Raw genomic sequence first — 14,607 nt, 5'->3', positions numbered from 1 at the left:
CTGGTAATCTATAATTGAGCATGTTTAGAAAAAAAAATTGTATGCATATTCTGCTTTTCATAAAGAAAACTTTTACTTTGTAGATACAATTTAAGATATATGTAAACTTCCCAATTAAATCGGGGCCCTGGTATTATAAGGGAAAGATTACAATGAGAAGTAAACAGTTATCTTCGACTGTATAAAGTAAAATCGAAATTTATGTACGAAAATGTGTATATGTGTATGAAAATTCAAAGTATTTTCACCGATAATCTGTAATTAAACATGTTTAAAAAAAAAAAAAATCAATATAAATAATTTTTGACATTGCGTGTTTGACACTCTTGCCCCGAATTAGAACGAAAGCCCCTTTTTATAATTTGAATGGCTCAAGGTACAAATTTCATTGGCAATTACTCTACGTATTTGTACTCTAGTTACTGTAGATAAAATTGAAGATAAATGTTAACTTCCCATTGTAATCGGGGCCCTGAATATCATACATTTTAGCCAGATGAGACTGAAAGGTGGGACCCCAGACACGCACTTCGTAAGATATAATCGATTAAATGATCGAAGTATATATATATCCTAAAGTTTCGGAAGGTAGTATGCTTTTGATTTCATGAATGACTTTAAGCCAGTACCTGAATCTGTCGCAGATTCCATCAATATGAGCACTCCAACTAAATTTAGAATCCGTCATTAATCCTATATATTTATGATTATTTACAACATCCATGAAAGAACAATCACATTTATCAGATTTCATGTTTGTATTGATATGATATATGTTACGTAGAATTTTTACCGTGTTGCTGTCGAGTCATTGCTATATGCAGCTTATTTATTTAAAATCTGTGACGTTTCACAATCTACGCCTTTGTGTGATTTCTTAATTACTGGGTAAAATAATGATTTTAATCGCATTCCATAAAATCTGTTTATATTGTTGCGATCTTTGCAATTATCGATTGCTTCTTTTACTAATCGAGTTTGTTGCCTCTTGGGTCTCTCTAAGATTACCGGCTAAAAGAAAAACTTATTCCCCGTTTCTATGTGTTCGGCCAAAGCCGATTTTTCGGGGTAGCCGAACCTGCATGCTCTCATGTGCTTCGTTACTCTCGTTGTCATTTTACTGGCAGTCTGCCCGATGCACATTTAAGGACAGATTTTACAATGAGGAACTTCAGCCCCACGGGAAATTGGATACAATAAATGTTTTCTTGCGCGCGGTAAAAATTAGAGCATTAAATTGTAGTACAAAGTTTCTATAAAATGTACGAAAAAAATAACAAAAAATATTTTAATAAAATCAAACTACTTTTAACGACGACGCTAGTTCATATAAATCAACCAATAATAAGAGAGTTACGGAAGATTTCCGGTATTATTACTATCAACGGATAAGCGGAAGACAACCTTTGACGTCACACGCGGAGTTATTTCAAAAATACAAAACTTTAAAAAATCGTAGCGCTGATAATACGATATATAAATAAAACACCCTTTGGTGTATAGGGCACTGCATTAGTACACCAATCACCAATTTATTTATTTATGTATTTCACAGTTTTAAAATGTACAGAGTTTCTCTGTTTCAGGTCACTAGCTAGGAAATTCCTTTGTTTTGGAAGGACCTTCTTTTTTATATGTGTTTTTTTTTTATTTCATTAAATGATGCTTAATAAATTCAAAGAATAATAATAACATTAGAAAAAATCAATATAAATTTAAATTAGAAAACATGCCGGTAATGATAATAAAATTTGAATCATAAAAATAAATTAGAAAATATGCCATTAATAGTAAAGAAATGAGACATAATTATTATAAATTAGGAAACATACCGATAATAATAAAAATTGAAACATAAATACACATTATAAAATATAACATTAGTAATAAAGAAATTAAACTAAAATATACATTGGAAAACATACCGATTATAATAAAAATTGAAGCGTAAATATAAAATTGAAAATATATCGTCAATAATCAAAAATAGAAAAACAAAAATAAATTACAGAATATACCATTTATAATTAGAAAATTAAACATACGTGTAAATACTAGTATTAATAAGAAAAATAAAACATATGTGTATGAATAAACATAAAAAGTAAAAATAAAATATACATAAAAACAATAAGGAGATATTTGGCAATTAAATTGCAGCGTATCTTGATAAACAAATAATACATGAAGGTAAGATGACCAGTCTTACGCGTCAGGTACCAGTCCAGGGACTATGAAATATTAAAGTGTGAAAAAATATTTTAAATAAATATTTCATTTCATCCATGTCGGGAATCAGGCAAACGCGCTGACCATTACGCCACGAGGCCGATAAGTTTAATAGGCAGTTTATTGGTATGCCATGTAATATTTTAATTTTTCCGCTAATTTAAATCATTAAACGAACAGCATTATAGAAACGCGTATAAAATTTGTACGAATAAATTAACTACAAAGTATGTAATGTATTGTGTTGCCTTTTCAGCTGCTACTTATAACAAAGGAGGCTCGATTTAAACTCAGTCTTGACACATTTACCTTTGGCATTATAAAGCTTTTCAAGGACTAGAAATATTTTTTTTTTCATAACAAAGCACCGGTTATCGGTATTTTGCTTTTTTATTAAGCATGCACTCGTACTTATACAAACCTATGTGCTTGCAAACTACTTAAGTACGTTGCTTTTCATACTTAAATCCAACGTTAAAAAAATACATTTTTTAGAAAATAACATGTTGGCACATAATATATATGTTCTGCGAACAGGGCCCGCAGCCAGGCGGTGTTATTTTGCCACATATTTGGCGTGTTTTTTCTTTCTTTCTTGCTGTGCCTAATCAGGTCTCCCCGACGTTGGCGATCACTACAGCGAAAGCATCTCGGTCCTGCGCTACTCCGAGGCCGGGACAACTGCTTCTTGGATTACTCGCCATAGTTATTCCCGGGAAAAGAAGACCAGAGTGGTTTCCCGTTGCCTCCTCTGGTGGATTTTTCTGTCGGGGTTACCTTCCCTTATCTGGTTGGTTCTGGTTTTGAGACGCCAGAAACTCGCTTTTTATGCTCTCGTTTTTGCTGTGATCACACCGTTACGATTGTGATCCCATTCCCCAGGGTTCGCGACGTGGACGTTAACGAGATAAGACTAGTCAGTAGTGTTGCCGGTGAAATGCAACTGGGCATTTTAGTTTTTTTTTTTTTTTTACTTTTTTTTAAAGGAATAACCCGCAAAGCCTCTATTTTGAGACTAGTCAGCAGGTGGGATAGAGGGGATATAGAAGGAGGTAATGAAAAATACACCACAACACCCAGACCAATTGAAAAAATCTTTCTTGGATATTTTTCTTGTAACTGGCGGGAATCGAACCCGCGACGCCACTTTCACAGTTGGCCGTGTAACCAACTGCGCCACGGCGCTTGTCAGCATTTAATAGAATCGCACCCTCTAGCAAGATGTGGCTCACTGCGACCCTACTGACAGTTCGAACGCGTGTGTTTTGAATACATTTTTTTAGTCATTTTTGTGAGTTCCATCTTCGACTGCGTTTATTTGCGAATCTAGGAAGCGTCGTTTGTACGTGCGAGCAGATCTCTTAACAGTTTTATCGGAGTCTGTTTCACTGTCTCAATGGTTTCAGTTTTACTTGCTTTTTAGTCTCATTCCAAGTATCATTTGGCATCTACACATCTTCCTTTATTCCTAAAAATGTCTTTGTCGACAAAATTACTACGGTGTTAAGATCCTGCCACCGACTCAGTGTAGTCTGTTGAAGTTGAGGAGTTTTAACCACCTCTGGCATTTTCTAGATTTGTTGAATCTAGCTCATTTTTTTAATTTCCACATAAGCTCCTAAGCGGAGCATGTAGACATCACCAGATGCCTCCAGAAGCATCCTCCCACGTCAATCCAGCGTCCCTTTGTTCCGCCGAATAAAGTCGAAAGATCGTCGTCGATGGCCTTCCTGGACAGCGCGGCATGAGCCCGCAGTTTTAAAGAAGAGGCAACATGGGTTTATGTTCTCGTCAGTCATGCGTAGCACGTGTCCAAGCCAGGTCTTACTCTACACTTACTCCTAAAACTCAAAAGTTTAATGTTCTGAGCTTTGGTAAGATGCCAAGATTCACCTATACACAGGAGAACTGGCTTTATAAAATAGTTGAGCAATCGGCATTTTGTTTTGACCGAGTATAGACTTGAGTTTTAGACACCACGCATCATGTTAAAAGTTGCTCCAGCAATTCGTAGGCGGGTTGCGAGCTCTTCGTGCGCGCATCCATCCTCAGTTATGTGAACTCCCAAGTATTTCAAGCCGTCCTTTATTATAGAGAGGCTGATCAGGGTCAGGCCAGGATTTGTTACACATAATCGTCTTTTTGGTATTAATATTAAGACGAGAAGAGTTTTCCTGCAGTTTGTCAACAATTTCCTAAAGATCCACCGACAGACTTGTTGAGAAAAACTGCATCGTCTGCGTACTCCAAATCGCACAAGGGGGATTTCACTTTGCCACTTAGCCTCGATCAGGTGATATTGATTTGCATAAGATAAAATCTATCCAGGTCTAGTTAAAACTTTGTAAATCGGCGAAAATTTTCTGCTTTTTGTCGTCGATTGGCTATGTGTATAGCCATGTGGCGAATTTTTCCAACAATCAGCTGGTAGACGCTTTATAAATTGGCTCCGCGATAAACTCTAACGTCAAGCATTTTCAGGCTGTGCCTGTGAGTCGAACTGTAGAATATGTGGTTAATTCACGATTTTGTGCGTGGTGTATAAAGCCTTACAGGGGAGTAAAATAAACATACCAAGGTGCAAATTACAATCGGAAGTCAACAGTCATCTTCGGTTGACCATAAAGTAAAATTGATATTTATGTACAAAATGTGTATATTTGTATGAAAATTCAAAGTATCTTCGTCGGTAACATGTAATTGAACGTGCTTAGAAAAATTGCATGCATGATATATTTTTCATGCTGAAAACATTATTTTACTTTATAGATAAAATTCAAGATAACTGTTGATTTCCCATTGTAATTAGGGTCCTAAAATAAAAAATAAAAATGGGGCGTATAAGCTGTCTGTCTTACTAGAAATTTAATAATAATGATAATAACACAGATATATTAACCTATTCAGTGGATAATAACTTAAACTTTTTTAATGTTATCTAATGAACAATTTCTATTGAATATGAAATTTGATAATAAAAAAACAATCTCAGTCAAGAGGATGTCATAAAATGTTAACTTTGCCATGAAAAATATTCAAGATGGAATCAGAATTTTGGTAAACCTCCAAATTAAAATTTACAGTCACTCTGTAAGTATCTTTCTGGTACTGACCTCACGTTTAGGGTTGCCACCCGTTCCGGTATATCGGGACTGTCACCGTTATTGAGCCCTTTGTCCAGACGTCCCGACGAAACCTGTAATGTCCCGATTTAAACCTACGCAGTGGAACAATGCTGTTAACTAACAAAAATCTTCCACAGCCGTGCTTACTACGAACGAGTAGACTAGATGGCAGACGCTTTCAGCAATTTATGTATTTAAAGAATTTCATAACTAAAATTGCCTCGATAAAGTAAGTTTACAGGTTCTGTGAAAAAAGTTTTTTTTTTCTCATAATTTAACTAAATTAATTCCTGTTCATAAAACCAGTGGAAAAAGTAATAGCATTACTGTCGGTCTAGTGCAGTGGACCGATAAAAAATTTCTACTTTCTGGAACTGTAGAATCAATATTTCTGTATTAGGAACATCTCAATTATGTTTTTTAAAAAAAAACATTATTCGGGTCGTGGTCCCTTGGCTAGTGTTGCAAACTCACGGATCAGCGGTCCGAGGTTCGAACCCCACTCTACCCCAACTTGTTTCCCATTTTCTAATAGTGAGTTATTTACAACTCGAAAGCGGCCTCAAAATGAAATATTTGGGTAAATCAAAAGAACGCAAATAATAATTTTAAAAATATATAAATATTAAATTTTGTTACTACATCTCCCAATCCCAGAACGTCCCGACGAAATCTTAGCGAAACATGGCAACCCTGCTCATGCTGAACTTTTAATATGTTAAATAAAAATGGCGGCGTTAAACTATAATATAGAATACTACCCGCGGCGCCAAAGTATTCTCATGGTATAAAATTCTTATCAAAGTGCTCGTCTTGCCCTACATATTTTTAGTACCTAGTTCGGAGTCCAAGGCGCGGTTAGTAATCCGGGATTATCCTTCTGCATTTCCTTGTAATTGGATTTGTCTCGTCTTGAATTCCTTTATCATATTGTTATGTTCTCCTGCCCCATTTTGTTGCCCGTATCCTATATTTTAAACTATTCATTTGTCATATTTACTATATATACACAAGTTCCGCAGCGCAGTGGTAAACGTACCTATTTTGGGGACGATAAGACGTACCCTAATTTTTGTTTGAATTTTCCGAGTAAAATACGGTAGTTGCAATAAATGTAACCTCGTTGGTGTTAGCATTTAATAGCATGTATTATATCAACTCGTTGATTTGTTTTTTTTTGCAACAACTATGGTGAAGCTTGTGAGATTTGCATGTTAGCGTGCTTCAATCATTTTTTATTTACTTTTTTTAGTGTATTCATAAAAAGATATCAGTGTAGGTATACTTCGAAATACATTTTTTATATAAATTAAATACATTCATTTATATAACGGTTCCCATTACGTTGAAGAAAAAACATTTCTTGCGTACATGAAGGTAAGAGGAGTAGTCTTACGTTTCAGGTGCCAGTACAGGGACTATGAAATATTGATGTATAAAAACACTGAGGCGCTTTGACGGTGATAGTGACATTGAAAGCAGTAAATGTAAAATCTAAGAAAACTCAAATCTTTTGTAAACGAATAATATGAATAAAAAAGTAATAAAACGTTCATTGAAGTAAAAAAAATGTTTTTGCGATGTGTGGATCTGAAAAGAGGCCACACGACCTCTAAAACGAATCCGGATAAGTGGGTGGGTCGGGGCTTTCAACGTATAAAAACACAATTTTTAAGAAATTCAAAACAATTTATTAATTATTCAATCTGAACTAGGGAATGCAATCCCGGTATCGCGGAATCCCGAAATACCGGGATCCCGCAACATTTTGCGGGGCTAATCTCGGTCGAAAATTTAGCGGGATTCCGCTGGACTGGCTGGATTACAGAGAAGCGTGAATCATGCGCGTTACTCCGCACGCAGTGGCCCGTGGACTGGCTAAAGCTAGGGTTTCCTAGGACAGCGGTGCCGGTATCTTAACGGCCGTCAATGTTATCAACACCATTTTCGTAGGAAACCACTCTCTAGTCACCGTTGCGACGGCTTTCCACCGCATCACCGTTCACTACGGCCGTTAAGATACGGGCACCGCTGTCCTAGAAAATCCTAGCTTTTCAACTTGTAATTATGACGCAGTGATTTATTCATTGAATATTGATTGTTTTAGATAAATCAAAGCAAACTGAACTTTCTAGGTTTTTTATATTGTTTATTGACTAGTGATATAACGTTGGTAGCTCTATTTCTAAAAGGTCAGTTAAGCTAGGGTTTCCTAGGACAGCGGTGCCCGTATTTTAACGGCCGTAGTGAACGGTGATGCAGTGGACAGCCGTCGTAAAGGTGATTAGAGAGTGGTTTCCTAGGAAAACGGTGTTAAATGGTGTTAATAACAACGTTTTCCTAGAAAACCACACTCTAGTCACCTTTACGATGGCTGTCCACTGCATCACCGTTCACTACGGCCGTTAAAATACGGGCACCGCTGTCCTAGGAAACCCTAGCTTTACGAGCTGTCAACTTATGGCCATTGATATAAACTTATATTTACGTTTCTGATGTTTATATTGTTATGTCAATTTATTCCTTGTGTGTTATTTTATTCATGTCAATTTATGTCTTAATCTTTATGTCTAAAAGTATTAATAAACCACTTAAGATGTATCAAAAAGTTGGTTTGATGTGGGTTAAAATTAAAACCACGAAAACGAGGTCTATTAGGTCTTTTATTACGATTGATTTCCGAGGTCTAAGTTCACACGTGGTTCACACTGCTGGATCCAGCGGGACAAAGATAACTCGGCCCCGCAAATACCTGGATTGAAATTATCTTGCGGGATTGCATTCCCTAATCTGAACTAATCGCGTTTTCTTATACTTCATGAACAACGCAGTTTTATGAATCAAAGAATAAGAAATATAAGAACATGTTCGTAATTGCAGTTTTCTTGGATTTTAAAAGAGCCTTCGAAACAATAGACCGAGAAATAATTATTAAAAAATTGAAAAAAATAGGAATAAAAGGAAAAACTATAAAATGGTTTGAAGAGTACCTTGGCGATAGATACCAAATAACGAAGGTGAATGATGAAATTTCCGAGCCCCTCAAAATTTCATTGGGAGTACCACAAGGATCGGTTCTCGGACCGGTTTTGTTTATTATATACATAAATGATATTGTCGAAACATTAAAATATTCAAAAATAAGACTCTTTGCAGATGATGCCTTAATATATATATCGGGAGAAAATTATAAAACAATTATGGACAGACTAAATCATGATCTTAATAGTGTATCACTGTGGCTAAAAATTAATAAATTAAAATTAAATGTTAACAAAACTAAATATATGAATATAGGAAACAAAAGAATAGAAATTACACCATCAATTGTAATAGAAAATGAAAAACTTAATGAAGTCACTGAAATTAAATATTTAGGTGTAATGTTGGATTCAAAACTTACATTTCACCAAAACGCTAAGATGGTAATAAATAAGATTGCAAAAAAAATATCAATTTTGGGAAGGATCAGAAGATTTATTGATAAGGACTCCTGCAAAACTATTTACAAAGCAATTATTGAACCACACGTTAACTACTGTAGTAGCATTTTATTTTTATCAAACAAAGAAAACATAGATAAACTAACTGTATTACAAAATAAAGCCTTTAGAATCATTTTGAAAAAAAAACAGATATACGAGGGTAAAGTCGATGGTAAATGAAATGAAATTATTAACATATAAACAAAGAATATTTTACAATACAATGATATTTGTTCATAAAATTATAAACTCTAATAAAAAAAACAGAATTTTGGAAAAAAATTGATCGGAACCAGCATGAACACAATCACAATACTAGAGAAAAGAACAAAATTAGACTTCCATTTAGGAAAAAGGCAAAGTCACAAAATTCAATTTTATTTAAAGCAATTAAAAAGTATTACGAAATGGAAAAAAATATTTATGAAGAAAAAAACATATCAAAATTTAAAATAATGGTCAAGACATATGTGATAAACAATTTATAAATTTAATATATTTGCAATGTTATTATTAGAACACACATAACAATATGTATGATATGTGTGCCCTATTTTAAGATTTAAATAAAAAAAAAAAAAATAGTTTGAATCAAGTGCAAATTAACTGTATCTGATATAAAGGAAGAATATTATAAAATCTGATATAAACGGTTCACTTCTGTTCGCGTTCAATAGAGGAATAAAAGAGAAAACAATTAAGGAGAATACATTATTGATTAATTTGTTGTCTTGTTCTCTTCATTTGGAACTCTCAACTCAATTTATGTTAACACTCATTTTAATAATAAATTCTACTCGACATGAAGACTTGATTTATTACTTTTCTTTATTAAAATAAAATTTCCAAAAAAAACATCGATAGTGTCTAATGTCAAGTTCAAAGATATTTTGTTTCCTTAATATTTATAAAAAAAACATCTAAAATATTGTTTTCTGAAAAAAGTCTAATATTTGATTTATTTATTTACAGAGGCAGCCGGCCATGGCGCCGTCAGTGGGGCCACCTAGTCAAAAGGGCCCCACGTTCAAACAGCCAACTCGACCGCCTTCCACCAAGAACGACCAAGGTAATTAAGTTTTGTGAATATTTCGCTTATTGTTCTTTTAAATGGCGGATTGTGGGACATTCCGTGACCTCCGACCAGTTTTGCGTGTTTTCCCGTGACTTATGTAATGCAGTGATGCATTCCGGCAAGCGAATAAAGGAAGTTAACTCCAAAGCACTAAGGACAGTCCGGGGCAATAAGGACATAGGTCATCATAAAATATCCTTAATTTAAGTCTTCTTATGGTCTAGAATTTCAACCGTCCATGTGCTCTGTAGTTGCAGGGCCGCGATTATAAAAGCTATCTTCATCGACAGATACCGAGACGGTATACTTAACTTCTGTTCTATCTCTATCAACCTCGGTATGTTCTACTGACGACATCATACGATCGAATCCAACCAATGAATGACCCCGAAAATTTAGTCCGCGTTCCTTACTTAATTAAAATTTAAAATATTTCTCATTTTAAGTCGGCCTCGTGGTGTAGTGCTCAGCGCGTTTGCCTACCATGCAAGAAGTCTTTGGTTCGATTCCCGACATGAAATATTTATTTAAAAAGGTGTTTTAACACTAGAATATTTCATAGTCCCTGGACCTAAAGCGTAAGACTGAGCATCTTACCTCCATGTAACAAAAATGATCAAGATACACTGTGATTTGTGTACCAATGCAGTACCCTATGCACCATTGGGTGCAGAAAGGGAATGATGATGATGGTATTTTAAATGGGCTTCTGTGATAAAAGTGGCCACTTCAAAGCGATTATAAACTCTAATTGATCCCGATTCAAGGAATAAATAATGCTCGTTTTAACATGATTTTTATATGACCTTTGACCATGACCAAGACGGTATGCTTAACAATCGTCTGTATTTATCTACCGAGCTATTACGAAACCGGCTCCTTTAACTTCTCGATACGTACACTAAGGAAGATTTCAACAAATCCAACCAATCGATTTGTATTGCACCTGATGACAAACTATTAATTGATAACACAGGCCAACAAAATGAAAAAAAAAAACGCCGGAAATCCAACAACTGATTTAAAATGTTTTTAATGTGCTGATTTCAAAAACGCCACCAGATTTTTTCTATCAGCTCTAGTTTTTGAGATACTATTTAATTGATGTTAGTTCTAATACTAGTCAAAAATAAAAATCGAATCGAAAAATCGCGGTCACCAAATGCCTGTTGGCCTGTGTAATTTATCGGTACGATATGTTTAATAATTTGAAATAATATTGTATTAAACATGTATATTTTTATAAATATAGACTCTTGAATAAATGCCCGTATTGAAAAATAGTGACAAAAATATTTAAGCAGCAAATCCATGTAGAACAGAGTGTTTTGAGGTCACCACATAGCCACGTACCTACCATTTTATCATATTTTACGCCCTACTTGCATTGTACAAATGTGTCATAATTAATTTCCTCGATCCTCGACCTCTGACCCCTTTATTTCCCCGAGGAGAATCAGGTGGTGCAGCGGCGCATTTCAGGTGTTGCATATTTACTGTGTCCCGATTTCAGATCCGCGAGGGGGTTGGGGGTCGTTAAATTATATCGCTTCGATTGGTCGACGTTTGTACGCGTCATTGTACGGAGTAATAGCCAGGCGAAGACATTACTGGAACGTGGACGGCCGATTACAGACCGAAGTTCGTAGGAAAAATGTCGTGGTCTTTTTCATTTTATGTATTTTTAAAAAAGTCTGTTTTTGATAGAAATATTTGCTTTTTGTGATTTTTAAGAACATTTTTGTACCAAATTATTTTATCCTTTTAACATTTTCTAGCTAAGTACAAACACTGTTCCAAGCCGGTAATTCAATCACAAATAACTATCGACGTGCTAATAAGCGACGTGATAACAAATTCTCACCATGGTTGTTTATCGTATTCGCGATCACAATGGAACATCCGTGAACATCTAATATTAAATGTCAAAATCTTTACGTTTCGCGACGTATAATCCTGCTGCGCAATCACATATTTGAATTTCACCGGTGTAAATATGGAAAATATTCCAAAACTGCTATTTTTATTTATTTATTATTTATCATGCTATTCATTGCATTTAGCCGGCGCGGCGGCGGCGTTTGGCAAGCCGAATGTCAAAAAAAGCAGTCACCATTGTAATTGTAATTTAATTTTTACTTTTTTGTATTAGATACTCCTTACTATTTTGCAAATGAAATATATTGTTTTATTTTTTATAGTAAACGTAGATTTTTCGCCAATGAACTGTATTTATTTACGAGGAAAACAAAAGGCAAACCGACACGAGCGTTGACTTATGACTGCGATAACTTAAGCATGTTCATCATTGTTCATTGTCATCGCTCAAATGCTTAGCATGTTTTTAAGCATGTCGATAGTTATTTGTGATTGAGCTACTGAGGTGCAATTTCGAATCTTCTCTCCCCTCTAGAGAGGGGTTAATTTGTAGCCACACTGATGGTTAAACGTCAAATAATCGAGAACACGTGAAACCCAACATGATGATTTTCATTTAGAACATTATTGCGACTTTAAGCATTACCCAAAACACTTCATTAGATTGAATTGACCAAACCGTATTAGTTTTTTCCGTATTTTAAATAGTTTTACACATCATTTGATGTTTAATCATCAGTGTGGCCATATATGTAGCGGAGCGTAGTCGCATGCATAAAATAAAAATCCTCAAATTAACCACTCTTTAGTGGGTAGGGAATGTTCAAAATAGCAGCCCTGGCAAGAAATAATAATATATTAAATAATCATCATCAGTGGCGCTACAGCTCGTTGTGGGTGCTGATCAGAATCTATCTCCATTCCTTTCTGCACCCTGCGGCTCTTCTTCAGATCGTCAGGCTAATTGCTTTCATGTAATTTTTCACATCATCCAGCTTTCTTCATTTTAGTCTGCTGCTGCTTTGTCTGCTTTCCGGAGTAGTATAAATAATTTTACTGGGGGTACGACTATAATTCATTCTCTGGACATGGCCTAACTATTGTAATCTCCTTTTTTAAATGAATTGTAAAATGCTCGGTTCGCCATACAGTGCCTAAACTGTCTCCTCCACACTCCATTTTAGTTAACAGCACCAAATATCTTCATCATAAAAGGTTGAAATATATATACATATTTTTATCGCAAATTACTTCAGCTAGATTACTTTAAAAATCACAAATGCTACATATGGTGCTTTTAAATTGTAATAACTTGTGGGTGGCCAAAGAAAATACGGTTATTACGGATATGGAGTTTAATACAAAGAAATACGCCCTATAGCTAGGGACCGCTGAATCTGAGTACCGTTCTAGTGATTACTTCCGGCCTTCTGCCGATTGCAACGTTCCACGTGGCTCCGCCCATTCACGACTGGCACCGCAGCGACATCTCTTGAGCAGTAAGTGTCATTACTTGTCATGATAATATTATGATTCGAATGCAAAACTTATATATTTTTAGCATTCACGGAGGAGGATACAAAGAAGTGTTTTTAGTGGTTAACTGAAAAATTCTGATTTTAATATTACCTAGTTTTGGCAATTAGCCCACGTTACATAAACATGATATTCGATGCGACGATTAACGAAAATATTAATAATTTAAAACATTTTTCGAAATCGTTAATAACCATGACGAATGTACATCAAATGCAATAAGAATGTATTGGTTTATTTTTACTATCAAAATATTTTTTATTTGAAAAATTATTTATTAACCCTTACAGATTATTTAAATTGATATCGAGAAATATTCACTACAGCAAAAGAAAACATATACCTAAATATAATACTACCCTATATTTTTTTTATTAATGTCAATTTTTATTTCGTTTCTTTTTTATTTATGTTTTGTTTTAGTTTTAAAATAGCCATCATTCTTCCCCCGCTCTGATGTGCTGCAAGTAAACTGCATTGGAAAATGCACAGTTGAAATATTTCTGATTTTGTGGAATTCCTTTGAAATTTGATTCAGAAGTTAATTTTCATTTGTTGGACATGAGACATTGTACATGTATTGTTCTAATGCATTATCATGTACTTAAATAAATAATTTTACTTACATATTTTTTTGCTGATTAAAAATATATATATATATATATATATATATATATATATATATATATATAATACTTTTTATGGTCTGAAGGGATATATTTTTTTATCGATGAATAGTATCATCATCCTTCTTTCACTGCACTGGTAAATTAAATGCACCATAGTTCGATCATCTGTTACATGAAGTTAAGGTGATTAGTTTTACGTTTTAGACGCAATTCCAGAAACAATGAAATATTGCATTCAAAACATTTCGAATCAATATTTCACGCCCATCCTGCCAGAAATCGAACCCACGACGAGCCTATCTCCGTTCGATTTTTGTATTCAGGGCTTTTACCTGATAGCGGTCATCGAGCCGAAAACATTTGTCCAGAGTTCTGTTTTTTTTTACACAGATAACTGTATTCTTCATCTGCCTAGATACGAAGCAAACATTGGTTGCATAATGCGAATATATTTTACATAATTGATTATTAATTTTAAATTGCTGTATAAAGGTACTTGCTTCCCTGAAAAATAACTATAGTCCTTAAAATATAGCTTGATTAGAATGACAGTTGTCAGCAAAAGTGACGACATAACTTTGTAGTAACTTCTAAGGAGTGATTTATATTGACGCACGAAAAATCATTCGTATCTGGCATGTTCATTTATT

At 34.5% G+C, this 14,607-nt stretch overlaps 1 protein-coding gene across 1 annotated transcript in view; it reads left to right on the top strand.

Annotated features, from left to right (window-relative positions):
• LOC148273264 (uncharacterized) overlaps positions 1–14,607 on the top strand; it is a gene marked incomplete at its 3' end in the record, with an annotated part of 192,892 nt that overhangs the window by 106,142 nt on the left and 72,143 nt on the right. Inside the window, exon 5 of the mRNA XM_088238940.1 lies at positions 9,812–9,908. Within this exon, the coding sequence (XP_088095066.1) occupies positions 9,812–9,908 (97 nt within the window). The remainder of the gene's footprint in view (positions 1–9,811; positions 9,909–14,607) is intronic.

This window comes from Micrasema longulum, unplaced genomic scaffold (assembly GCF_059751315.1).
Source record: "Micrasema longulum isolate JH-2025_06_02 unplaced genomic scaffold, ASM5975131v1 h1tg002018l, whole genome shotgun sequence".
Classification (NCBI taxonomy): domain Eukaryota; kingdom Metazoa; phylum Arthropoda; class Insecta; order Trichoptera; family Brachycentridae; genus Micrasema; species Micrasema longulum.
The sequence above is the reverse complement of the archived record's forward strand: the minus strand, read 5'-3'. Positions and strand labels throughout refer to the sequence as shown.